The sequence below is a fragment of the Pantherophis guttatus genome, chromosome 12 (assembly GCF_059756535.1).
Source record: "Pantherophis guttatus breed Tessera chromosome 12, ASM5975653v1, whole genome shotgun sequence".
In the NCBI taxonomy this organism is placed as follows: Eukaryota; Metazoa; Chordata; class Lepidosauria; order Squamata; family Colubridae; genus Pantherophis; species Pantherophis guttatus.
The window spans coordinates 14,949,552-14,975,901 of NC_142074.1; the positions used below are offsets into that span (position 1 = coordinate 14,949,552).

The 26,350-nt window shown below is 45.6% G+C and overlaps 1 protein-coding gene across 4 annotated transcripts in view; it reads right to left on the bottom strand.

The window, feature by feature from the left end:
* Positions 1 to 258: 258 nt before the first annotated feature.
* The window catches only part of DRP2 (dystrophin related protein 2), a 47,757-nt gene continuing 21,665 nt past the window's right edge, over positions 259 to 26,350 (bottom strand). Inside the window, exons 6-25 of one of the 4 annotated variants that reach the window (XM_034416653.3) lie at positions 25,038 to 25,306; positions 22,599 to 22,745; positions 21,205 to 21,283; positions 20,453 to 20,513; positions 19,918 to 19,979; positions 18,911 to 18,985; positions 18,043 to 18,244; positions 17,116 to 17,201; positions 15,987 to 16,144; positions 15,034 to 15,200; positions 12,213 to 12,324; positions 10,695 to 10,831; positions 9,817 to 9,882; positions 8,965 to 9,030; positions 7,599 to 7,742; positions 6,757 to 6,985; positions 4,721 to 4,844; positions 3,789 to 3,875; positions 2,519 to 2,594; positions 259 to 1,106 (exon numbers count right to left, since the gene is read on the bottom strand). In XM_034416653.3, the coding sequence (XP_034272544.1) occupies positions 2,542 to 2,594; positions 3,789 to 3,875; positions 4,721 to 4,844; positions 6,757 to 6,985; positions 7,599 to 7,742; positions 8,965 to 9,030; positions 9,817 to 9,882; positions 10,695 to 10,831; positions 12,213 to 12,324; positions 15,034 to 15,200; positions 15,987 to 16,144; positions 17,116 to 17,201; positions 18,043 to 18,244; positions 18,911 to 18,985; positions 19,918 to 19,979; positions 20,453 to 20,513; positions 21,205 to 21,283; positions 22,599 to 22,745; positions 25,038 to 25,306 (2,324 nt within the window). In that variant the 3' untranslated portion in view covers positions 259 to 1,106; positions 2,519 to 2,541. Of the gene's footprint in view, positions 1,107 to 1,863; positions 1,972 to 2,518; positions 2,595 to 3,788; positions 3,876 to 4,720; positions 4,845 to 6,756; positions 6,986 to 7,598; positions 7,743 to 8,964; positions 9,031 to 9,816; positions 9,883 to 10,694; positions 10,832 to 12,212; positions 12,325 to 15,033; positions 15,201 to 15,986; positions 16,145 to 17,115; positions 17,202 to 18,042; positions 18,245 to 18,910; positions 18,986 to 19,917; positions 19,980 to 20,452; positions 20,514 to 21,204; positions 21,284 to 22,598; positions 22,746 to 25,037; positions 25,307 to 26,350 lie in introns of those variants that run through there. The other 3 variants (XM_060692128.2, XM_034416654.3, XM_034416655.3) reach the window with 3 other exon arrangements.

Consider the following 26,350-nt stretch of genomic DNA (forward strand, 5'->3'; position numbering starts at 1 on the left):
ATGGTCTACTCCTTACTGAAGGTGAAGAAACTTCTTGGAGGAGAAGCGAAATGTCTTCCAAGAAAAACCAGAAAGTCCAGTTGCCTCTTGGAAAAAAAAGCATCGTTAGGACAATCAGATGGATGAAAGAAAACCAGGCAAACCAACCCTCCCTGCTCCAAAGTCATTCCGGCGGAGATCAATCCAGTGCCAAAAGACAACCAAACCAAAATTCAGCAACAGCAGCAATTGAAACAGAGCGAAAGAGCCCAGCCAAAATAAACATACAACCAGGTATTAGAATTTAATGCGTGATGGGAGTCCATAACAGCACTTAAATACAATATAGACAACATTGTATTTATGCTTGTGTGGTACACACACCAATAAAACTATAAGGCTTTTTTGTTATAAAGCTTATCAGTCATAAGGCTGCTGTTGCTGATGCTAAAATTATGCCTTTCCGAAATCTGTTCTTTCTCTTCGAATTCTGTGAGATTTCTCCCGATTTCTTCCATCATTTCCACTGAGCGTGTCAGGCATGGAAACAACGCAGTCATTTCACAAATATCCTAATCTCGACGAGAAACGTAATTTTCTTCTCGTGTTCTTGAATCGTCTCTTGGTTTGAAATATCTGTCAATCAGTTCTTACGAAAGTAGCTTCAAGGCTTTGCTAGCTTAAACCACTACTTGACCATTGGCTTAAGCCAAATCCTCAGTGGGTCATCTCAACTCCAAAGTTGACCTCACAAAGGGCAACAATTCACAGACTGTAAAAGAGAACACGCCGGTTTTTTTTTTGTTGGGAGTTTTGTTTTGCTGGGAAAGATTTGTCCCCTCGCTTTCACATGGGCCCTTTCACAGTTCCTCGAACCCGGGTCCTCTTTTGGGCACCAGGTTTTTTGACTCTGTGTCGCTGATCCTAGATCACTCCTCCGGCAAGTCCCCTGAAGTCTCTAAGCAGAGGTCTTGCACAGATCCTGAATAACTCTCCTTTGAGGATGCGGGTGAAACCCACCACATGAGGGAAAGACAGAAGTGAAGAGAAAGGAGAATAGCAGTTGACAAGAACTGGTTAGAAAAAGCCTCTAGCCTTCGGGAGGTGTTAGATTAGGGAGGTTGGACCTGGAAGAGAAAATGAAACAGAGTCATATCCAATGATGTTCATATAGCTTTTAGGCCAGGGCTATTTTTGTTAGGCGTAATACCAGAAAAATACGATAAAAGGCAATGTATAATTGATATTGCACGTTTTAAACAGCAAGAATTGTATTTGCACAGCATTGGAAAAGCAAGGAAACACCTACGGGAGAAAGCATAATTTAAAAAAATATTGGACTGTGCAGAAATAGACAGATTAACACAGAGGATAAAAGAAAAAGAAGACACGGAATATTTTCGAACTTGGGATCTGTTTTATCAATGGTTGGACAACAGGGGTAGAAATTAGAAACTTAAGAAATATCACTGTGTAAACGAACTGTCCCAGACAGTACGCTGTGTTTGGAAACTCAAACAGTATTTGCTGTGTGAGCAAGAAGGAGACAGGAAGGAGGCTGGGCGTGGCTTAGCTCAAGTGTTTTTGTTATAAAGTCTTTGTTTTGTCTGTATTAAAGCTGCTTCCTGCTGTGAAAGTAAAACTGAAACTGAAACTCCTCTGCTTGTGTTTTGCAGTTGGAACAGATTTCTTTTCAGGTGGGGAGGGGGAGTAGAACTCCTTAGCATCAGAGCGTGTTAATAATAATATAGGAAATACTAATGCTCTGATGGTCATTTCGAAAAATCCTTTCTTAATAAGCACCTAGAAACCAAGAGGAACATACATGGCAAAGTTCACGTTTGTAGGCTTTACGGTTCTGGAGATTTCGTGATTAATGCATGAGTGGTTTTTGCTTTGATATATATATATTTATTATATATATATAAATAAAAAGAACTGGTTAGATAAAACCTCTAGCCTTCAGGAGGTGTTAGATTAGGGAGGTTGGACCTGGAAGAGAAACGAAATCAAGTCCTATCCAATAATGTTCATGATAGTGCCCACTGGTTTATTATTAAAAATACCGTTTGGGAAGCAGCAATGTTCAATTTCTAGGGACCGATTGTGTCTTTTCAAGCAGCCACAGCTTGTTTTCAACTCCCACAGAAGCTTGAAAAAGAGCAGGCTGGTTTCACGAAGGGCAGAGATACTATGTTGGCGGGAGATCCAAAGTGTTTGGGGCCAATCATTTTGATGAGGGTCATGTCCTTTGTCAGGAATTTATGGAATGTCTGCAACAAAATGGCGTTCAAAGATTTTTTTTACATCTTATATAGGGATGGATGTATCTACACCCTACGCTGGTTTTTTAGAAAGGAATGAGCAGCTTCACAAGGAGGACGGATACATCTCGGTGCAAGACATCACCGCTGAGCAAAAGCAGGTTTAATATTCACAAGCTTGGCAAAGCAATTAGCAAATAGTTAGAGACTGGGAATTGCAGGCGCCAATCAGAAGCCCATGAGCCGGAAGCAATTGCTAAGATAGTGGCTTATACCAGCAGCTGCCAATTCTAAGTCTCTAGGAGAACTTGAGGGACTTCTTCAACAAGGCCAAGGGCTTAGATCTTTGTCCTGTTAGGAGAAAAGAGGATTGTAACTTAGGGCACATCTAAAGGCTGAAGTTTGGCTTATTTGCTTTGGATTCCTGCAGGGAATCAAAAGTCCATTGCTGATGGAATGGGACATACCTAGCAATTTTGCACAACTTCTGTCCCCAGCCATAAATTATTCTTCTCTTGCTAAAATGTTGACATGCAAGGCAGACGTGGCTTTCAGAAGGTTCTGACCAATTCTGGAGAACCGGTAGCGGAAATTTTGAGTAGTTCAGAGAACCGATAGTAAAAATTCTGACTGGCCCATCTATTCTCTGCCTCCCGAGTCCCAGCTGATTGGAAGGAAATGGGGATTTTGCAGTATCCTTCCACTCCAGTGGGGTGGGAATGGAGATTTTACAGTATCCTTCCCCTGCCACGTCCACCAAGCCACACCCATAGAACCGGTATTAAAAAAAATTGAAACCCACCACTGATGTGAGGGTCTGGAGGGGGTCTCACCAAGGAGCCGTAGTGGTGCAGTGGTTAGAATGCAGGATTGCAGGCTAACTCTGCTGACTATCAGCAGTTCGATCCTAACCGGCTCAAGGTTGACCCAGCATTCCATCCTTCTGAGGTTGGTAAAATAAGGATCCAGATTATTGGGGGCAATATGCTGACTCTGTAAACCTCTCAGAGAGTGCTGTAAAGCATTATGGAGAGGTATAGAAGTCTAAGTACTATTGTTTTGAGGTACTTCTGTTCAGAGTCCAGGCAATGGCGAAGCCCTTTGTACCTTCTTCCATTCTCCTTCATAGATTTTTGTCCCAACCAAAAGCCTATGATAGCTCAGCTTTCTCTAAACCAGGGGTCTCCAATCTTGGCAGCTATGCTGGCTGAGGTATTCTGGGAGTTGAAGTCCCCAAGTCTTAAAGTTGCCAAGGTTGGAGACCCCTGCTCTAAACCAATATCATCCAACAAAGTGGCACTGCAGCTGGGATTTCCAGCCAGAAGTCTAATCTTTCTTAGGGACAACTGACTGGGGAATACATCCACACAAAATAAGCGTGTGAAAGTTGTTTTATGCCTTTCCGCATGACCTGCCAGCATGATCTATTTTTTATGATGATGCATCTGGGAGGCAGACGTCCCAGGGAAGTTCAACTGAGATAATATGGGTCATCAGAAAATTCCTCCACCTTAACATACTCTGAGACTGTTCATGGCACTCTACCTCCGTTATTGGGGAAAGCATTCCGTAATTTCTCCATGATATCTTCTAGACACAGGCTGACATCTTGGGACTTTGCGTCTACTTCATCTGGGAGAAAGGAGAAGAAAAGTGGTCATGCCAACACTGCAGAAGAGACCAGGAAAACATCCAAGACGTCTCTATATACCTCCCGAATACTCCTGGGGCAATATAAGTCAGCCTACTCCACTTAGCAAAAGGGATGCAGTGGCTCAGCAGCTAAAACGCTGAGCTTGTCGATTGAAAGGTCGGCAGTTCAGAGGTTCGAATCCCTAGTGCCGCGTATAACAGGGTGAGCTCCCGTTACTTGTCCCAGCTTCTGCCAACCTAGCAGTTCGAAAGCACGTAAAAAATGCAAGTAGAAAAATAGGGACCACATTTGGTGGGAAGGTAACAGCGTTCCGTGCACCTTCAGCATTTAGTCATGCCGGCCACATGACCACAGAGACGTCTTCGGACAGCGCTGGCTCTTCGGCTTTGAAGAGCAGAGCGGAGATGAGCACCGCCCCCTGAAGTCGGGAACAACTAGCACATATGTGCGAGGGGAACTTTTACCTTTACTTTACTCCACCTAGCATTGCAAAGACCCCGGTCCTACCTCTTATCAACAACTGTATTGTTTTCTTGGCTGCTACTTTAAGTTTTTTAAGTTTTGCATTTACCGGTGCTTTGGTAAATTTATCATGTAATTTTTTCCCCTTGCTCTTGTTCTCTGCCCAGACACTAATTGAGAAAGGTGACTTTAAAACATCGAGTCAGTGTTCCTCAACCACGGCAACTTGAAGAGGTGTGGACTTCAACAGGTGCTCCAAGAGGCCCATTTTTAGTGAGTCACCAAGCATCAAAATGAGGAACTCTGAGGGAAAATACTTTACTGAGAAGAAGGAGGAGCTTCACAGCATAACAGAACCCACCTGCCATTTCTGTGTTTGGAGTGCTCGCATCTTTTTCCCTAGGCTGACTCTCTTCTGATGGTTGAGGAGAAGAAGCCACGGTGGAAGAAGTGGCCGAGCCTTCTTCTTTGGAATTGGCTGGTGGCTGGGGAAGATGGCAAAGAAAATTAACAAAGGCCTGCAGCAGCTTTTTGAAATTAAGCTACGAGGTCTCTGTGAGCTCTCGGGTTGCGAATTGTGCGCGCGAATCTCAGCACAAGAAATGTTCTATAAAAGAGAAACAGCACATAGATAGAAATGATTGCTGTAACATGTCAAGACCTGTTAATTCAGGGGGAGACAGAAATTAAGATGAAGTGAAGATAGGACTGTAAAAAAAAAAGTGATTTTGTTCGCTTTTTCTGCTTGTGAAGTATCCGGATTTGCTGGAGGAAATGGGAACAAGCAGAATGGGAACAATTTGCTGAGGTTCGCTCAAGGTGGAGACCAGTGGTGAAATGTAAAATATGTTACTACCGGTTCTGTGGGCGTGGCTTGGTGGGTGGGTGGGGGTAATGTGACTGGATGGGCGTGGCCAACTTTTTTTTTAATTTTAATTTTTAAAAGCATTTTTTCAGTCGAAGAAAAGTTGCTTTTAAAAGTATAAAAAATGATGATTGTAAGGCTCAGCTGGGCATGGGGGGTGGGCAGGGATTTTTGCTACCGGTTCTCTGAACCACCCACCGTCATTGCTACCGGATTGGGCGATCCGGTCCGAACCGGGAACATTTCACCCCTAGTGGAGACCATCCAACTGCATCGACTTCAAAATACTCAGCCATGGCGTTCCGAAAACTGGGCTGGAGAAGGTTGAATTGGGCCTTGATCTTATCTAGGCAGGTTCTGAATTAATGGATAAAGATGCAGGAATGCATGTTTCAGGTAAACAACAGTCCCAACGTCTCAGCAGTAAGACGGTGGATCAGGCTGAGTGAGAAGTTGTGGATTCTGTTTTCCTGGCAATACATAAGCAATGAGTGGAAAGTTTTGGCCAATGACAATAAAGCTGCAGTCGAAATGAAGGTCTTCATATGGATTGAATGTCAGTCTAAATCAGCGGTAGGCTTCACATTTTCTTACTACTGGTTCCTCCCGCGCGCCGTCCACACCAGTGGTGGGTTGTTACTGGTTCTCCCCGGTTCTTACGAACCGGTCGTGGAAATTTTGAGTAGTTCGGAGAACCGGTAAATACCACCTCTGCCTGGCCCCGCCCCCAATCTATTCGCTGCCTCCCGAGTCCCAGCTGATCGGCTAGAAAGAAAAAATCAGGGTTCACTTGACAAAGAAGAGAGAGAAAAAAACAAGACACTGTAGCTTTAAATTGAGAAGCCAAGAAGCCTCCCAACTGACCAGCTAGAACCGATGCGCTCCTTGTAAACCGCTCGGTGGTGGTAGATTGGCAATTGAGGCCAAGCTGCCTGAAAGCGGTTTCTGATGCTCTCGGTGGTGGTAGAGCGGCAAAAAATTGTTTAAACTCTTGCTGTGGCGCTTCAAAGGGCCACCCTACAGCTGATCAGCGGTAAAAGGCAGTGTGGTGGTAGATCGGTGTGCTCCAAAAACAAATGGATAGACCGGAATGCTCCAAAAACAAATGGGTAGGCCGGTATAGCTCTGCAAGCAGTTAAAAGCCTGGTAGACCAGTACCTCTGCTAAATCCTAAAGAATTGTTTGTCACATGACCATCAAACCACGCCCACAAAATAAGCCACGCCCACAGAACCGGTAGTAAAAAATTTTAGAACCCACCCTGGTCCATGCATGCGCTTTGCTCACATGCACGCCTTCCGCACATGTGCCCAGCCTCAAAAACGAGCCTAAATAGGTTGGCATAGAGCCAGGGTGGGCCCACCTGTGATTTCCACTACCGGTTCATGTGAACCGGTCCAAACTGGCTGAATACCACCTCTGGTCTAAATGAGATTCAAGGTAACTCAGAGCAGATCATTTGGCTATTTTCCATTTCTTCCTACCCACAAACCCGTCCCCTTCGACAGAGTAAATTACTGGTGTGCAGTTACCTGAAGAAGCAGCTCCCTCAGGCGCTGCAGCTGAGATTCCAGCTGCTTGTTGTGGTCCTCCAAGATTTGCATCCGGGTCTCCAGGCGGCTCTTGTGCTGTCGAAGAATGCGGGCTTCGGCCAAGAGCTCTTCACTGGGTGGATCCTGGGCCGTTTCGGGAGCTCCTTGGGCGGACTCGGCTGCCTCTTCGTGCTTCCACTTCAGACGTCTCAGCTCTCCCTGAAGGACCCTGTGGAAAGGAAACCTGTTAAAGCAACCAGCTCTCAATTGCTAGACGGCAGAAGAGAATGAAGGTTTCCATGGACGAGAACATTTATAACTCAGGATTGAACTGTGGGGTCATTGGTACTAGCTGAGCTTGGTTGTTTTCTTGCAGACGTTTCATTACCCAACTAGGCAACATCATCAGTGCGCTCTATCTCTTTGTTGCCATCTAGTGGTTGTCTGAATATTTGCGGTCTGGAAATTTTGAGTAGTTCGGAGAACCGGCAAATACCACCTCTGGCTGGCCCCAGAGTGGGGTGGGAATGGAGATTGTGCAATATCCTTCCCTCAGGAGTGGGGAGGGAATGGGGATTTTACAGTATCCTTCCCCTGGAGTGGGATGGAAAGGGAGATTTTGCAGTATCCTTCCCCTGGAGTGGGGAGGGAGTGGAGATTTTGCAGTATCCTTCCCCTAGAATGGGGTGGGAATGGAGGTTCTGCAGTATCCTTCCCCTGCAATTTGCCTGGATTTTAGAAGACCAGATCTGATGGACCTAAGGAAGGACGTCAGGAGCTCTGCAGTAGAATACGTGCTTCCCGTGCAGAAGCCACCCCTCAAGGGATCAGCACCATCTTACCTGTTTTCATCCTCCAGGTGGGCCAAAATTCTTTCCAGTTCTCCTTTATCATCTGTCCTGGTGCCATTCTGGGCCTCTTGGCTGGAGATAGGTTCTCCGTCGGGGACAGGGCTGGAATGGCGCAAAAGATATTGATCTTCATCCCTGTTGTGAATAGAGCTATGATGAGGTTGAGGTAGTGGAGAGAAGAGCAACCGGGTTGTGAGAAAGGAAGGATGTGAATCGATGGAGAAGAGATGGAGATGCGAAAGGGACCAAAGCTTCCAAGAGAAGAGACAGGTGGGAACGTCTAAATTCTCATGCGTTTGCCAGGGTCTATCAACCCCAACTGCCAACCTAGCAGTTCGAAAGCACGTAAAAAAATGCAAGTAGAAAAATAGGAACCACTTTAGTGGGAAGGTAACAACTTTCCGTGCGCCTTTGGCATTGAGTCATGCCGGCCACATGACCACGGAGACGTCTTCAGACAGCGCTGGCTCTTCGGCTTAGAAATGGAGATGAGCAGCGCCCCCTAGACCCGGAAACGACTAGCACGCATCTGCGGGGAACCTTTATCTTTACCTATCAACCCCAGAAGGACCATAAAAAGGTAAAGGTTCCCCTCGCACATATGTGCTAGTTGTTCCTGACTCTAGGGGGCGGTGCTCCTCTCCGCTTCAAAGCCGAAGAGCCAGCGCTGTCCGAAGACATGTCCGTGGTCATGTGGCCGGCATGACTCAACGCCAAAGGCGCACGGAAAGTTGTTACCTTCCCACTAAAGTGGTCCCTATTTTTCTACTTGCATTTTTTTACATGCTTTCGAACTGCTAGGTTGGCAGAAGCTGAGACAAGTAACGGGAGCTCACCCCGTTAAGCGGTGCTAGGGAACTGCTGAACTGCCAACCTTTTGATCGACAAGCTCAGCATCTCAGCCACTATAGTGTCCCTATAGAAGGACCATATCTGCCCCATGTTTCCCTTTAAAGGGTTTCCTCCACTGATCAGCCATTTCAGGAAGAAGTAGCACCAGCAGGATACATTGTCCTGGGGGCAATTTTGGGAAGTGGACAGGGCAATCTGATGCTCTCCATGACCAACTGGACACCTGGCAGAGGGAGGTGGCCCACCAGAGGATGTTCAGCCTAAAGTCCTCTCTAACTCAGAAGTGACCCTATAAATAGTGATGGTTTATTTTTGACCCCCACATTAGACCAGCCAGATCAAGTCTAACCAGATCCATAGGAACTAGGTTCCTCTGCCCGGTATCTTCTGGCCTCCTCATTTTCCATCATTGCAAGATGAGTTGGCTTGATGGGCTAGATTAGATCTGCGGGCTGAGAGGGGTCCAGGTCCGGGGGGGGGGGGAAGGTGAGAAGTTGCAACTCACAAGCTATCATCTGGCGAAAGGTTGTCGTTGTAAAAGGAAGAAGTCTGGCTTTCCATCTCTGCAAGCCTACAAGAGAAGGAAAGCAGAGTCAATAAATGATGATTTCCCCTTTGTCATCTAAGGTTTGCATCCTGACGTTTTTGTGATGTTTATTAATATGGATTTTAAGACAGACACAGGCTTCAGAGGATAATTAGAACTGCAGAAAAAACGATGGCTACCAACCTGCCTTCCATTGAGGACCTCTATACTGCACCAGTCAAAAAAAGGGCTGTGAAAATATTTACAGACCCTTCACATCCTGGACATAAACTGTTTCAACTTCTACCCTCAAAACGACGCTATAGGGCACTGCACACCAGAACAACTAGACACAAGAACATTTTTTCCCCAAACGCCATCACTCTGCTAAACAGATAATTCCCTCAACAGTCAAACTATTCACTAAATCTACATTATTATTAATCTTCTCATCGTTCCTGTCACCCATCTCCTCCCACTTATGACTGTATGACTGAACTTGTTGCTGTATCCTTACAATTTAAATTGATTGTTTCCTAGTATGATTCAATTGCTTATTTGTACCCTATGACTCTTCTCTTCTTTGGGGCAGCCCCTGAGACATTGGAACACTGCTATCCTGTCACTCCTAGTTCTTCTTTTCATTAAACTAGACATACCCAGTTCCTGCAACTGTTCTTCATATGTTTTAGCCTCCAGTCCCCTAATCATCTTTGTGGCTCTTCTCTGCACTCTTTCTAGAGCTATCAGATGGTTGGCCTTGGGCAGCAAGGTGCCTTAGACTTTCCTTGCCCAATCCTGGTTCCTTCCTTGAGAGCTTCCAAATCTCACCTGCTAGCAAAATGCTCAATCCGAGAATGGGTGTCAGCATGTGGTAACATCGGAGAAGAGGCTGGCCTGGAAGAAAAAAGAAAAGAAGCATAAAATTTTAAAAAGCCAACTAGCGGATCAATGAAAACATCTGCTACATTAGTGGGAGCTTTCAGTTGGACAAGGAAAAGGTCTCTGAGAACAATAGAATAGAATAGAATTGAATTTTTATTGGCCAAATGTGATTGGGCACACAAGGAATTTGTCTTGGTGCATACTCTCTCAGGGTACATAAAATAAAAGATATGTGCCCAACTTCTTTATATACATAATTTTTATTAAAGAAAGATTTTACCCAGTTGAAGGATAAACACAAAACGATATAGAATAAAAATGATAAAGAAAAAAAGAGTGAATAGACATAATAGGCTTCCTTCCCCCTCATATCTATCCTCCCTTTTTTTCTTTTTTTTAATCTTTTAATGACCCCGTAATTCCTTGCGGGGTGGAGTCAGGGCAACTGAATGGAGCTGAGTGTTTACTGGCCGGATGCCCTTCCTGTCACCAATATGGAGTTTTCTTCAGCAGATATTTACCCATTGTGTCCAGAGAGAAAAATATCTGCCACTATCTAGGATCGAACTCACAGCCTCCTGATTGTGAGGCGAGAGCTCCACCTCTAGGCCCCTCCCCTCATATCCACCCCTTATTAATCGGTAAACCCAGAAATCACCCGTTCATTCTTATCCATTTTCAACAAAAAGCCCATAAAAGGTTTCCAGTCTTTTATAAAAGAGGAATAGTGCCCCAAATGCCCAAACCTAGCTCTGGGTTGCTCAGAGGAGCTGTGAAGTGGAAGGCAACAGGATTCCACAGCTGTCTCTCCACTTTCAACTCACGTTTCAATGACATCTGCCTCCAGCACGGATTGGACTGGTAGGTACCCTCTCTGGGGATGCTTGCTGAAGTACTGCTTGGAACGGAATTTGTTTTTCAAGGTGGTAGCAAAATCCCTCATGTTCTCGCTGGAAGTGGTCTGCAAAGAACCAGGATTAAGAGCCAGGGACACCTTCAGCCTAGCACTTGACTGATTCTAACAGGAGCAGGACAGATCTTTTAGAAGATTATAATCAGGACATGGAAAGCAAGAAGTTGTTGAGCTATTCTGAATCCTGACAAATAGCACCAGCCTTGCAAGGTAGCCCAGACAAGAAGTACCATATTTTTCGGAGTATAAGACACACCGGAGTATAAGACGCACCTTAGCTTTTGGGGAGGAAAATAAGAAAAAAGCTGATTGGCAGGTGGATCAGCCTCCTGGAATACCCCCAATCAGCTGTTCCCAGAGGTGAATTTTAGCAACAGGTTCCTTGGTTGTGAGCTCTGTGCCTTGCTTTTTTTTCAGCCTCTGAAACCTCCTTTAAGAGGCTTTTTTTAGCTTCTGAAACCTCCCTTTAAGAGGCTTTTTTCAGCCTCTGAAACTTCTGTTTCATTTAGTCATGCCGGCCACATGACCACGGAGATGTCTTCAGACAGCGCTGGCTCTTTGGCTTTGAAACGGAGATGAGCACTGCCTCTTAGAGTCGGGAACAACTAGCATGTACAGTATGTGCGAGGGAAACTTTTAACTTTACCTTTAGTCTCCCTTTATTTCTTTGTTGGTAAAATAAAAATATAAACCCAACACACTAAAAATAGTTTGTCGCGAAAGCGACTGCCTGCGAAGTCCCCTGGATTGGGGCTGAACGGCAAAAGCGGAAGCAGTATGCTCCATCCCATAGTTGGGTAGACCAGGTTGCTCTGATAGACCAGTTTCACCGGAAAAACACTTCATCTGAAGTATACTTCCCTGGATACTCCAATCATTATTCTTGCCTTATTTTTTTTTCATTAAAAAAAAAAAAGAGAGAGATCAGTAAACGTAAATGTAAAGGTTCCCCTTGCACATATGTCCTAGTCGTTCCCGACTCTAGGGGGCGGTGCTCATCTCTGCTTCAAAGCCAAAGAGCCAGCGCTGTCCGAAGACGTCTCCGTGGTCATGTGGCCGGCATGACTCAATGCCAAAGGCGCACGGAATGCTGTTACCTTCCCACCAAAGGTGGTCCCTATTTTTCTACCTGCATTTTATACGTGCTTTCGAACTGCTAGGTTGGCAGAAGCTGAGACAAGTAACGGGAGCTCACCCCATTACGCGGCACTAGGGATTCGAACTGCTGAACTGCTGACCTTTCGATCGATAAGCTCAGCCACTGAGACACTGAGCCACCACATTAGTAATAAGTAGCAAATTCTACCCTAAGGCCGATGCAGGACTGCACAATCTGCTGCCCCATAAGGATGCTAAGCAGAGCCTCCCTTAAGCAGCACCCAACCATTGTGCATAGTTCGTTGAAGACCATGCTCTTCTCTTCTCTTACCATCGTATAATATTCCATGATGGGATAATGCAGCTTGTTCCCTTTGCTGGCTCGTCCCGTCAAGAAACAAGCCTGGCAGATGTCCACATTGAACTGCTTGAGGCTGCGGTATCTGGAGTAACCGAAAAATTGTTCATCGTTACCGGCCAACTCAAATATTGATGTCAATCAAATGCCAGCACACAACCAAAACTCATTTCAATTGCACCAAACCAGGATACAGACAGACTCTGCATGATGGGATGCAATCCAACTTAAAACAAACTTTCATCTAAAAAAATAAATAAAATCCAAACCTGTTAAAACTACTATAGATTTTTCCTTCGGATATATTGTTTTGTATGTTTTTAAATTGCACCCTGAAGTATTGGTTTTCTGAATCAGATTTGGCAGCTGAATGCGGCATAGCTGGATTTTGTCACCTTGCATGGCACTGGCAAGCTTCCTTTCTTGATCTTCTGAAAACCCCGCGTATGGCCAGAAGTATGGGAAAAGATCCAACTCAGCTGAAGTTTGTGACATGGAGAAATAAGAAGCAAGGTGATGGGGTGGGGGTGCTTTGTTCTTGCCCTGAGGCTGATCAAAACTGAAAACAGAGTTCTTGTGTATTGACACTTGGCGACTGGAGAAAACTGAGTGCACCCCTGATGACCCATTCCTAACAGCTCTAAGTCTATGAAGATGTATCCAAGGATTTTGATTATGGCAATGAAAATATTTCTCTCTTATTCAGAGGTGTCAAACTCAATTTCCTTGACGGCCACATCAGGGTTGTGTTTGACCTCAGGGGAGGGGGGCAGGATGGGCGTGGCCAGCTTGATATCACTCGTGTTGGGGGCATCTGTGGTGGCCCGAGCGCTCTGCCAGCGAAAACGGGTTCACGGGCTCTTTTCGGCCGCAATGGCCTCCTGCTGCCCTCTGCCAGTGAAAACAGAGCTCGGGGAGGGGGGGCATGCACGGTCCTCCAGGGCTCCGTTTTTGACTGCAACAGCCTCCTGCTGCCCACTGCGAGTGAGAAGAGAGCTCAGAGGGCGGCAGAGGCCATTGCAGCTGAAAACGGAGCCTGGAAGGCAGTGGTGAAAGGCAAATTTTTTTGCTACCGGTTCTGTGGGCATGGCTTGATGGGCATGGTTTGGTGGCGAGGGGGAGTCATGTGACTAGGTAGGCGTGGCCAACTTTTTTTTTAAAGTATTTTTTACTACCGGTTCGGGCGAACTGGTAGTAAAAAAAATGCTTTAAAAAAGTAAAAAAATAGGTTCCGACAATCGCTTGGCACAGCTGTGATCATCGAAACTTTTTTTACTTTTTAAAGCATTTTTTTACCACCGGTCTGCCGAACCGGTAGTTTTTATCAATACCGGTTCACCCGAACTGGAGTGAACCTGTAGCATTTCACCCCTGCTGGGAGGGCTGCGCACAGCCCTCCCGAGCTCTGTTTTTGCTGGCAGAGGCTTCGCGGGCCACTCTTTTGCTGTTTCAAAGGCAGCCCTGCAGGCCAGATCTAAGCATCTCCGTGGGCCGGATCTGGCCCACGGGCCTTAAATTTGACACCCCTGCTCTTACTGAATGATTCATAAGGTTCCTCGGTCTTTTTTCCCTTTAGCTAAAAAAAACCCCAACAGGGCTATTTATATTGTAGGGCCTTGTTGAGTCTCCAATCTTAAAAAGTTCTTAAAAATAAAGCTTTTGTGTCTCATCCCTTTTTTTTTAACTTCATCCTTTCGCTTAAAAACGTTGCAGCCATCTTGAGGGTGGCCCAATGCCTTTTTCAAACTGTTTGTTTGTCCGTCTACTGCAGGGGTGAAATGCTCCCGGTTCGGCCCGGTTCGGCCAAAGCGGTAGCGATGGCAGCCAGTGGTTTGGAGAACCGGTAGCGATGGCAGTGTGAGGCTCCGCCCACCTGCCCGGTCGTTACTTCCTGCTTTTAACCAGGAAGTAACCAGTTTTTTACCCTCTGCGCATGTGCAGAAGGGTTTGCGCATACACAGAGGATCCACGCGCGGGAGGCGCGTGCTCTTCTGAACCGGTTGGTAAGGTAAGTAGATTTCACCCCTGGTCTACTGCCAAGTCAGGCTCAAACCGAATCCTTTTTAATCTGGCTCCCTGAAAAATGACATCAGAGGCACTAAATCCAGACTGGCTACTTAGGGCTATAAATTTCTTAGCTGATGAACAATTTAGATATATCATAATGATTGATTCAGCCAGGGGTATTTGAATAAAAAGAGCGCACTCTTTCACACGGCTAATGGCTTATGATGGCTACACTTTGACGTGAGCTGAGATACTATCAGTTCATAAATCAGAGTTGGACTCCTGAGGTATAATGAATTCATTTGGCATGCAAGCTCCCAATCACTTTGTGTCAGGGGTGAAATCTTAATTACCTTTCCTACCAGTTCGCCGTGCGCGCGCGCTCATTCTGCGCTCGTGTGCATTTGTCATGCACGCGCACAGACCCTCTGAGCATACGCAAACCCTTCTGTGCATGCACAGAGGGTAAAAAACAGGTTAAAACAAGGAAGTGACGACAACTGGGCGGGTGGGCGGAGCCTCGCGCTGCCGTCGCTACCAGTTCTCCGACTGCTACTGGTTCGACTGAACCGGTCCGAACCAGTAGCATTTCACCCCTGCTTTGTGTGCGGCGTTTGAGGTGTGCTTAAAGTAAATGTACAGTTTATCACATAAACAGTGGATTGGTCTTTTGTCTGGAATTTTGCTTTTATGTACAGTTGCAGCGGTGATTTTTGAAAATGTTGAAAGGATCAGTCCGTATCCACCAGCCTTCCAGCAGAATGACCCTCTGTGTTACTTTCCATACCTGAAACCTTTGATGGGACATTGCCTGCAGATGGAGCACTTAGTCTGGTGTTTTACTTGCTCAGCAATGGCTACTCGGTGAAGGACGGCCAGCCACACCATTGACTGTGGCTCTAAGTTTGCCCATTCCAGGAACTGAGTTGCCTCAATGGATGCTTTGCCATTTCCCTAGAAGAAGGAAAGGAGATAATCAAATCCCACAACTTACACTTTTTCTCTCTGAATCTGTAAGATAAAACTCCCCTTTTTAGGACCCTGTAATCCCTTAATTCAGGGTAGAGTCAGGGCGACTGGATGGAACTGAGCGTTTACTGGCCAGATACCCTTCCTGACGCCTAGGTGGAGTTCACAGCAGATATTTTTTCCTCCGAATCTATGATATGCTACATTCAGTTCCTTGGGCTTGAGAATGAACAGGGTTAAAATTATTGGATTTGGTGAATTTAACATGACAACAAATTGGATTAAAACAACCTTTGACAGAATATGATTAGATATGCATGCTAGTCAGGATATTTAAGGTTTTCGTTTGTTTATAGTTTTACAAAGTAATGTTTTAGTCTAGCAAGTAATTTTTTAGTTTAAAGCCCCATAGGGTCACCATAACTGCATTTGCTACAACTTGGAAATAATAAATCACAAAAGGAACTGGTAATTGTAATTGCATTCTATGACTATCTTCCACCCCTCTTCTTGATAAGGGTTCCTATCAAGAATATCAACGGGGTAAAATCAAGGGTATCCTGGGATTACATGTTTGTCAAAAAACAGTAAAGATGACGGCTGCAGTTATCTGATCAAAGTCTTACTCCTTTTTTACATGTGTGTTGCATGCGTGCCGCACGTCAAAAGGTAACAGGGCTCCAATCACACGCCTCCACCTGCCATTTTTATTTTTCTAAACTCCCCCTCCACACAAATGCCCCTGGGAAAAGCGGAAACAGCCTCACTTACAAAGCGGAAACAGCTGCGCACACTGGGCTCCACATTGCTCCCGCCGAAGGCCGCCACTTCCCCCAGCTGCCGCGGGACTTGGATGGCTTCGTGGAGCAAGATGCCGAGATGCCTCTGGTCGCAGAGCCCGCTGGAATTGGCCACCTGGCTGAAGAGATCTGAAAGCAGAAAGGAAGGAAGGAAGAGCATGCATAGATTACAGGGAGGAGAGAAAACAGGAAGAGCGGCCTTCCTCATGCCATCTTCCCAGTCTCATAGGAAGAAAATAAGCTCGATTCAAACCTATATCTCAACTGTTAAAAATGCAGAGGAGAAATTTTAGTTCCGCGAAGGCTCCAATTCTTTATATTCTCACTGAACTATAGTCCCCCGTGTTCTTTGGAAAAAGACATCTTTAACCACCGAGCCATTGCGCCCCTCAAGATTCTCTTCCCCAGATATTCCTCAATAAGGAGTACAGTATCTGGGAGAAAACAATGGCTTTGAGGAAGACATTCTCTTCTTCAAAACAGAAGACGACTCGAAATTTGGGAGACAATCTCTCTCTGGCAGGATGGCCCATCTCGTGTCATTCCCTATAGGTAAAGATTCCCCTCGCACATATGTGCTAGTTGTTCCCGACTCTAGGGGATGGTGCTCATCTCCGTTTCAAAGCCAAAGCTGTCCGAAGACGTCTCCGTGTTCATGTGGCTGGCATGACTAAATGCCAAAGGCACATGGAACCCTGTTACCTTCCCACCAAAGGTGGTCCCTATTTTTCTATTTGCATTTTTTTACGTGCTTTCGAACTGCTAGGTTGGCAGAAGCTGGGACAATTCACAGGAGCTCACCCTGTTACGCGGCACTAGGGATTCGAACCGCTGAACTGCTGACCTTTCGATCAACAAGCTCAGTGTTTTAACCACTGAGCCACTGCGTCCCTTTTGTCATTCCCTATAGCTCTTGTCTATTGGGGCAGAAGCTTTCCTCCACTGCCAAAATTAAGAGCCGGAGAACGATGGAACATGGCTTCCATCCAGACCAAGAACCGTTTCTTGGATGCAGCTGCCCGTGACTCTCTCTCCATCCTTGCTAAATCTGGAAGCCTCCCCCTCGGATTCCACCAGCCGTCTTCTGCAGAGTGACTCACACTGGAATTTCTCCTTCACCTCCGTGCCGCAGAGACACGCGATGCCCGTCTTGAAGGAGAGCGCCCGCATCTTCCCGCTGCGCCCACTGAAAAGAAAAGGAGCGGGGTGAAAACGTTTTGTCCTCTGTTCCCCTGATAAAAAGCTCCATCTTTTTGCCAGCTTGTCAGATGAATGGGAACCCTTCTTTACAAAGCTTCTTTTAATTTCTTCGCCATCTGCTTCCTCGTCGTTTCCATGCGTAGTTCTAAGCCTCCCCTCCGGAGCGAAAGAGAGGAGAGGCCTGGAGAAGCTAACGAATTCCAGTTCAGTTCAAATTCCTGTGTCCCCCCCCTACAAGTCTGAATTTTGCTGGAGATTTCCCACATTGATAAAAAGAAAATAGCAGCGGCAACCCAAACAATGAACAGGTCCTGAAAGGGCCCAGCTTAGGAATGGATGAGAATTTTGCTGCCATAAAACGCAATATTTTAAAGATGTCCCGTTCAAGGTGAAGAACCTGGCTGGAATTCTTGGGCCGTGACTTTTAATTTTCCTCTAATAAATAACATTGATTTAATATAAATCCTAGGTTCTCACCCCTTGGATTATCTCCTTCCAGTCTTGGAAGGAGGAGCATGGGGGAAGATTTGTTTTACAGACAATGCAAAATGATTAATTTTATTGATGTATTTGGAAAACTTACATGGCCAGCCACCAGTGGGATGTGGGGGTTCTCCACTCAATCATAGCTAGAGGTTTGCCCAAACCCCTGTGAACCCCCAGCAGCCCACCCCTGTCCCTGACTTACAGTAATCATCTCATTTTTGCCCCAGGGATGAGTGAGGAAATGACTGCTTTTCTCTGAAGTAACAGTCCCAGAGAGAGAGAGACACACACACACATTTTAGTAAGCTTTTGTTCTTTGCATGGATATCGGTCCCCAATACCTGTCAAAAACGTTCAGCAGCCAATTCAAGCTCATGTCCACACAGAGAGGGACATTGACCAGAATGCCTCTTTCCTCCTCCAGCCGCTCATACAGAGCGGTCAAGCAATGGATCACTTCGACCACGTCCATCACGTGGTCACTGGGCTGGAGCTCATGTTCATTAAAGACCTCCAAGGCTGTGGACAGCGTCACCATATCCACTGTGGGGTAGAAAAAAGGAGGGTCAAAACCAGGAGATGATTGTGGGAGACAAATGAAAAACAAAGCAGCCACAACACATCTCGATAGCAATAGCACTTATATATCGCTTCACAGTGCTTGACATCCCTCTCTAAGCAGTTTACAGAGTCAGCCTATTGCACCCAACAATCTGGATCCTCATTTTACCCACCTCGGAAGGCTGGAAGGCTGAGTCAACCTTGAGCCAGTCAAGATTGAACTGCTGGGAATGGGCAGAATTAGTCTGCAACACTGCATTCTAACCACTGGGAAGGAAGGAAGGGAGGGAGGGAGGGAGGGAGGGAAGGAAGGGAAAGAAGGAAGGAAGGAGGGAGGGAGGGAGGGAGGGAGGGAGGGAGGGAGGGAAGGAAGGAAGGGCAATAGCACTATCACTTAGACTTATATATCGCTTCACAGTGCTTTACAGCCCTCGCTAAGCGGTTTTACAGAGTCAGCCTATTGCCCCCAACACTCTGGGTCCTCACACAACATCATCAAGGAGGAGCTGGATGTGCAGGCAAGTCAGCCCATGCACACATCTTCCTTCAAGGACACATATGAAGCTCATGGTGCAGACCGATTCTGAATTCTATCGGAGGCAAATGCAACTTGAGTGGACGGAGGAAGGAGGAAGGGCAAGGGCTTACGTCTCAAAGCCTTCTGCACCCGGCGTAGCTTCATGGCCGTACGGTAAGCGGAATACTTGATGTTGTTTAAGTCGGCTGAGAAAAGAAAAAAGGAGAGAAAGAAAGGAAGCCGTCGATTTCATATCCTTTCCCTTGACAATTGGAGACCCTTGGCTCCCCAGAATAATCCCTTCTCCTTTTTAGGACCACCCAAAACACGTTGGAACTGCAACTCCCAGAGCTTGTTCTAGAGCAAGGGTGTCAAATTCAAATTCAAACCTTTATTGTCAGCGCACAACATCTGTACAATGAGATTGGTGGAGCTCCCTCAGTGCACCTCCCATCCCCGACACAATACAACTCACAGTGAAGACAGAAAATCCCTAACCAATAAATCATATTTAAAAAACACCCAGTCCTATTGCAGCAGTGTGAACATGTTACACATTGCGCCGGCCCTGAGGGCCAGGCTGAGACACCATGGGCCGATACTTCGATGTTTCCAGGGTAGCCCCGCGGGGCCAGATCTAAGCACCCTCCCGGGCCTGATCCGGCCCCCGGGCTTTGAGTTTGACACCCCTGTTCTAGAGTTTATTGACTGTCAGTTCCCACTGTCCATGAGATGGTATTACGGGTAGCTCTCAATTCGCAAAAGTTCATTTACTGACCATTCAAAGTTACAACAGCGCTGGAAAAAGTGATTTATGACACTTAACGACCATTGCAATCGGTCCCGTGGTCACGTGGTCACAATTCAAATGTTTGGCAACTGACTCGTATTTATGACGGCTGCAGTGTCTCCAGGTCACGAGATCCCCTTTTGCGACCTTTTGACCAAAACCAAGTCCACAGGGAAGCCAGATTCAGTTGAACTAACTTAACAATTGTGCAGCGATTCACTTAACAACTGTGGCAAGGAAGGTCATAAAATGGGACAAAACCCACTTAACAAATGTTTCACTTCGCAACAGAAATGTCGGGCTCAGTTGTGGTCGTAAGTCGAGGATTACCCGTACGGTTTTTCTTACCCAGCGTTTGGTATAATTCAGTCATCTTTGGATGGTCCCAACAGGTTGTCTGGGCTTGGTGGCTAGAAAAAAATTCAATTTAATTTTTAAATTAAAATTAAATTGATTAAAATTAATAAATTAAGTCATAAGGCTACTTTAATTATGTTTGTCACACAGTTGCAAAGACACAAAGTCAGGTACTTCATGGATCTAGGATGGGAAGAAAAGAATGTCCAGGAAAAATTCCTGTTTTTCACGCTTCCACGCTTCCTGAATTTTGGTAATAATAATAATACTTAAATTGGACGCTTGGATGGAAACAAATAACACGAGTCCAAAGGCTCATATAAATAATACAAAAATACACTTGGGCTCCTGCATTGAGAACATAACGGATTAGTACAGGGGGAAAAAAAAAATCAATGATATTGATTTCTACAAGGTGCAAATGAAGGTTTAAAGAAAAGGATATGGCAAGAGGACTGAAGGTTGCTAAGAATAACGAAGGTCGAGACACCGGAGGAAGCTTTGTAAGACATAGCTTGATACTCACTTGATGTAATAAGGAACTTTATTGGGAGAAATGGCTCGTTCCCAGGGGACCTGGACTGAGGCTGCAAAGGAAAAACAAGAGGAGGTTTGTTAGCTCAGGGTTGAACTGCGGGGTTCTTGGTGCTCTCTGAGCTTGCTGGTTTTCTTGCAAATGTTTCCTTACCTTACTAGGTAACATCATCAAAGCTAGAAGGGAGAGGAGGAGGAGGAGGAGGAAGAGGAGGAGGAGGAGGAAAAGGACTGTGGGGTCCTTGGTGCTCTCTGAGCTTGCTTGTTTTCTTGCAGATGTTTCATTACCCAACTAGGTAACATCATCAAAGCTAGAAGGGAGAGGAGGAGGGAGGAGGAAGGAGGAGGAAGGAGGAGGAGGAGGAGGAGGAGGAGGAGGAGGAGGACTGTGGGGTCCTTGGTGCTCTTTGAGCTTGCTTGTTTTCTTGCAGATGTTTCATTACCCAACAAGGTAAGATCATCAAAGCTAGAAGGGAGAGGAGGAGGGAGGAGGAAGAGGAAGAGGAGGAGGAGGAGGGGGAGGGGGAGGGGGAGGAGGAAAAGTACTGTGGGGTCCTTGGTGCTCTTTGAGTTTGCTTGTTTTCTTGCAGATGTTTCATTACCCAACTGTAGGTAACATCATCAGAGGTAGAGGGAAATGGGGTTTGCTCTCATTTTATGCCACCGGTATATAAAATCTCACGAGTATATAAAAGGAGAGCAATTCCCCATTTAGAGAAAAAAACAAAAACCCAGTGCACCTACTCGACAGGAAGTGTTGAGATCCTGGCCCAAAGTCCCGGTGGGCATCTTGAAGGTGCTTCAGACGGTCATTGATGGAGACCTGTGCGGAAGATGGACCCGTCAAACTAAGTTGTGTGAAAAGTTCAGCCTTTCGGTCTGAGGAAGATGTTCCGTGGCTCAGCACGTCTAGAGACTTTTGAAAGCCAGCTGTTCTACCACCGAATCCTCCCCACAGAGTAGGGAACATGGCAGTTATAAGTGGTGGAATTCAAATAATTTAACAACCGGTTCTCTGCCCTAATGATTTCTTCTAACAACCAGTTCACCAAACTTCTCAGAAAGTTAACAACCGGTTCTCCCGAAGTGGTACGAACTGGCTGAATCCCACCACTGGTTATAGTTCAGCACAACCGAAATGTGCCCAGTTTTTTTTTTTTTTTTTTTTAAATTTGATTTATATGCCGCCCTTCTCCGGAGACTCAGGACGGCTTACAATGCGTTAAGCAATAGCCTTCATACTTTTGTATATTTTATACAAAGTCAGCTTATTGCCCCCACAAACTGGGTCCTCATTTCACCTACCTTAGAAAGGATGGAAGGCTGAGTCAACCTTGAGCCTTGGAGAGATTCGAACCAGCAGAAATTGCAGGCAGCTGTGTTAAGGCAGGGTGCGTAGACCACTGTACTATCAAGGCTCTTGCAGGGAAAGCTAAAGTTGGGTACCAACTTACACATAAAAACATACGCAGCAGGTAGCTTCCAACTCCGCTTGTCTATATTTTGGGAAGGTGGGAGGGGTAGGAGGACCTGGGTTGAAAGCAGACCAGACTAGGCACCAGGTTGCTCCAAGCCAGGGGTCACCAACCTTTTGGACCTCAGGGCACACTAAATTCATAATTTTAAATCCCGCTAATATGAATTAGTGACGGGATGGGGTCCTTCAGGCACTTAGCTTGGCTGCCTGTTAGCGGAGAGAAGCGCCCGGGGTCAACCCTAGCTTTGCTGTCCATTGCAGCTAGGAATCTCAAATACAGCCAAGAATGAATGTTTGTCTTGTAGCCAGCCTGGGCGTTAGATCAGCCCCTTGCAAACTCCATCTCTCAAGGAGCCCGGCCGAAGTTTCACGCGCCGTTCGCGGAAGCGCCTAGACTCCCAGCTGGAGCTACTAAACAGGTGGCCAAGCTAAGTGCCTGAAGGACCCCATCCCCTCAGCGAGCGGGATTAATTGCTTCGGCGGGCCATATCTGGCCCAGGGGCTGTAGTTTGAGGATCCCTGATTTAGTGTAATATTAAAAAAAAATTGCAAAAACACAAAGATTTTTCTGTGGACTACCAAAATTTTCTTGCAGACCATCAGTGGTCCACGGACCACCAGTTGGTGACCACTGCTCCAACTCTTTTGCAAGATGTCTCACCTGTAGCTGTTTCCAACGTGTGTTGATCTGTTCTAGAGCACGGGAGTTTTCCATGGACAGGTGAACATCAGAGATCGCCAGCTGGTGTGCAAGGTCATTCACAAGTTTCACTCCGTCTTTCATGGGGGAAAGCTCCTCTTGGAACAACTGGGGAGCCACATCAGTCCAAGTAAAAGCAGGAGAGATCGAGGGGGGGGGGAAGAGACAGAGACAGAAAGAAAGCAAATAATCAGTAACCCAGATCGATGAGTCGTAGATTGGTCTTGGTCTCCGTCAAGCTTCTGACCGCCAACTAATAATTCTGTGAACCAGAGATATTTTTATTGGGCATTCTACCAGAAAAATATGATAAAAAAGACTGCATATTTGATCCTGCATATATTAACTGCAATCAGAATAGTATTTGCGCAACAATGGAGAAATGATGAGATTCCGTCTGAGGGGAATGTAATTTAAAAAAATATTAGATTTTGCAGAAATGGATAGATTAACACTTGCTATTAAGGATAAAGAAGAAACTGAATATTTTTTGATGTGGGACGTATTCTATCAATGGCTAGATAACGGAAACAGAAGTCAGAAAGGAGGAGATAATAATGGAGGAAATGGGATAGAGGAGAGTTGCTAGATGAGGATGTTAAATGTTATATATTAATGTTATTATAGTACAATATTGTTATATTATTAATAGGATGGTGATGAACATAATTGTACCCAGAACGCACACTGTTTGATGAAACAGCCTTGGTGGTGCAGCAGATTAAAGTGTTGTTAAGTAGCACTTAGCTGCCAGCTGCCTGCAATTACTGCAAGTTCAAATCTCACCAGGCTCAAGGTTGACTCATCCTTCCATCCTTCCGAGGTAGATAAAATGAGGACCTGGATTGTGGGGGCAATAAGCTGACTTTGTATAAAAAAAGAACACTGCTTGGGGGTGGGGGGAGCAAAAGCCCTACTAAAAGCAGGTATATACAAAAAGTATGAAGGCTATTGCTTAACGCATTGTAAGCCGCCCTGAGTCTCCGGAGAAGGGCGGCATATAAATCGAACCAATAAATAAATAAGTAAGTAAGTAAGTAAGTAAGTAAGTAAGTAAGTAAGTAAGTAAGTAAATAAATAAAATGGAAAAAACCTAGTAATTCTGTGATTACAGAACATTAACATGTCTTAAGAGCAGCCAGGATTATCTTCGCACAATATTGGAAAAACGAAGAAACACCGCAAGACGAAGAGATAATTAAGAAGATGCTAGATTGCGCAGAAATGGATAGACTGACATCAAAAACCAAACAGAAAGAAGACACAGAGTATTATCAAACATGGAAGTTATTTTACCAGGGGTTGGAAAGAAAGGGCAGAGAGTAAGAATGCCAAGCTTCTGACCTCCAGCTAGTAATTCTGTGATTGCAGAACATGATTTAAGAATTGATACGTTGGGCGAATCCAGTCATTGTGATGTGTTCAACAAACCATCACTTACCAGGGGGAATGCACAAAATATGGAACGGTGATTGCATGAAGCATGCTAACAAACCTTTTCTGTCCTCCGACTTTTTTACATTTGGCAAGAGGTAAGGAATCAAATGGATGCTATAAGCCAGTGGGGAAATGCTACTGGTTCGCACCGGTTTGGGAGAACCGATAGTGATAAAAACTACCGGTTCGGATGAACCGGTAGTAAAAAAAAAAGCTACCGGTTCCTCTGAACCGGTATTTCCAATGATCAGCTGTTCTGCGTGATTTAAAATTACTACTGAATCTAAATCGTGTGGCATAGCTGTTCCTCCCCTCCTTTTTCTGCATGAAGCGTGTGTTTGGCACACACCACACATGTGTGCACACAGTGTGTGTTTGGCACGCATCGCACATACGCAGCCAGTGAACTGGTGGCAAACCAGTTCAGATTTCACCACTTCCATAAGCCTTGTAGAGGTTGAAAGCAATTACTTCACTCCTTAAAACTCATGTGTTCTTCTCCCCAAACCGCTCCTTGCTCTACTGATAGAGCAATACCTCACACAAAATATTGTAGTGTCTTCGAGGTGATAAATGCTCTACAGCCCTGACTCAACACAACATTGGACCCTAGTCACTTTGCATACTTCTAGAGTTAGTGCTCTGTTGCACAGTGAGATGCTGAGTCTACAGGACCTTCATCTGTCTAATTCAGGGTCGGCAACCTTAAACACTCAAAGAGCCACAAAGGTCCTAACTGGAAGCCCCCCATTCAATTCTGGAGCTGACCTGAAGTCCGGTTCCCCCACTATAGAGTCTCCTCCTAGTGCGGCGTCCTTTTTCCTTTTACCGACCGGTGACAGGGAGCCGCAGCACAGGGATGAAAGAGCCACATGCGGCTCCAGAGCTGCGGGTTGCCAACCCCTGGTCTAATCTTCCCTCCAGATCTCTTAAACAAGTACAGAATGAGTGACCAAAGATTACCTTGGTGGCTTGGATATGCTCCGGCAAAGAATCGATGAAGAGGTCTCCAATGGGTTCCCATGTCTCTTGCACACTTTCAGCTTGGTTGAGGGTGGTGCTGAGTTCTTCCATGGTCGCTTTGATCTCCAGCAGCTGCTCTAGGGTCCTCTCAATGTGACGGTGCTGGTCGACACAGCGGGCGGTCAGCTTTTCCCACAGTTCGCTGGCCACCGTCGCCTGTTTCCACACAAAACGGCTGATATTCTGGATCCGGTGTCTTGGGGAGACATCTAAAAAGAGAACATCGAGGAGGGAGAAGACCTGGTGTTGAATTTCCAGTAATGCAACTGTGTCATCAGCAGATCTGATGGACTTTCAAAAGTCAGAGTGGAGAGCAGAACATTAGAAAAGCCTTGCAGGATCAGACCAATCGTCATCTACGTAGTTCAGCATTCCAAATTACACAACTGTAGTCAGAAACTCCCTAGTACAGAAAGGAGGGTGATGATGACTCTGTTCCACTTGTGATAACCGACAGCTGGCATTTATTTTATGCTGCTTACAATTCAGGAGGTTGTACATATTTCGGTGACAAATAAATTAGCAGTAGATAAAAATAGAAGGCAACCAGGTTTTGGGAAGAAAAGGAAGAAGGAGGAGATGGGAGGGAAGGATGGTTGGATAGTATTGTCTTCACCGTGGTTCCATGTACACATTTCCTCTGCAGGGATAGTGTTTATGACTTTACGGGCAGTCTATATCATGGATACAGAAGAAATGTTTCATGCAAATAATCTCAGGTTCAAATGTGAATAAATATAAAAATGCATTTAAGGCAGTAGTGGGTTTCAAACCCCGGCGCTACCAGTTCGCTATTGGTAGCGTGAATCATTTTTGATGACATCTGGGCGGGTGGGTGGAGCTTCCCACTGCTGTCACTACCGGAACACTCGAACTGGGGCGAACCGGGAGCAACCCACCACTGATTTAAGGGAAAGGGGAAAAAAATCTGTGGACAGAGAAGAAAAAAGAACCCCCCCCCCCAAAAAAGAAAAAAAAGAACATTCAATGAAGACAGAACATACTCGGCGAGTGTCAATTGAGAGATGATGGTTTGGAGAAGAGGAATGAAATGGAATGATATCCATGGGAAGATCATGGCTAGCTGGCTGGCATCCCAGTCAAGAGACAACACTATTTTATATTTTATAACATGGGAACTATTCGACAAATGGATAATTGACAGATACTGAGGTTAGAGGAGTGGATTTAAGTGAAATATGGATATGAGAAAGAAAAACTGATGAGTAAATATTTTGATGGTTATATAATTG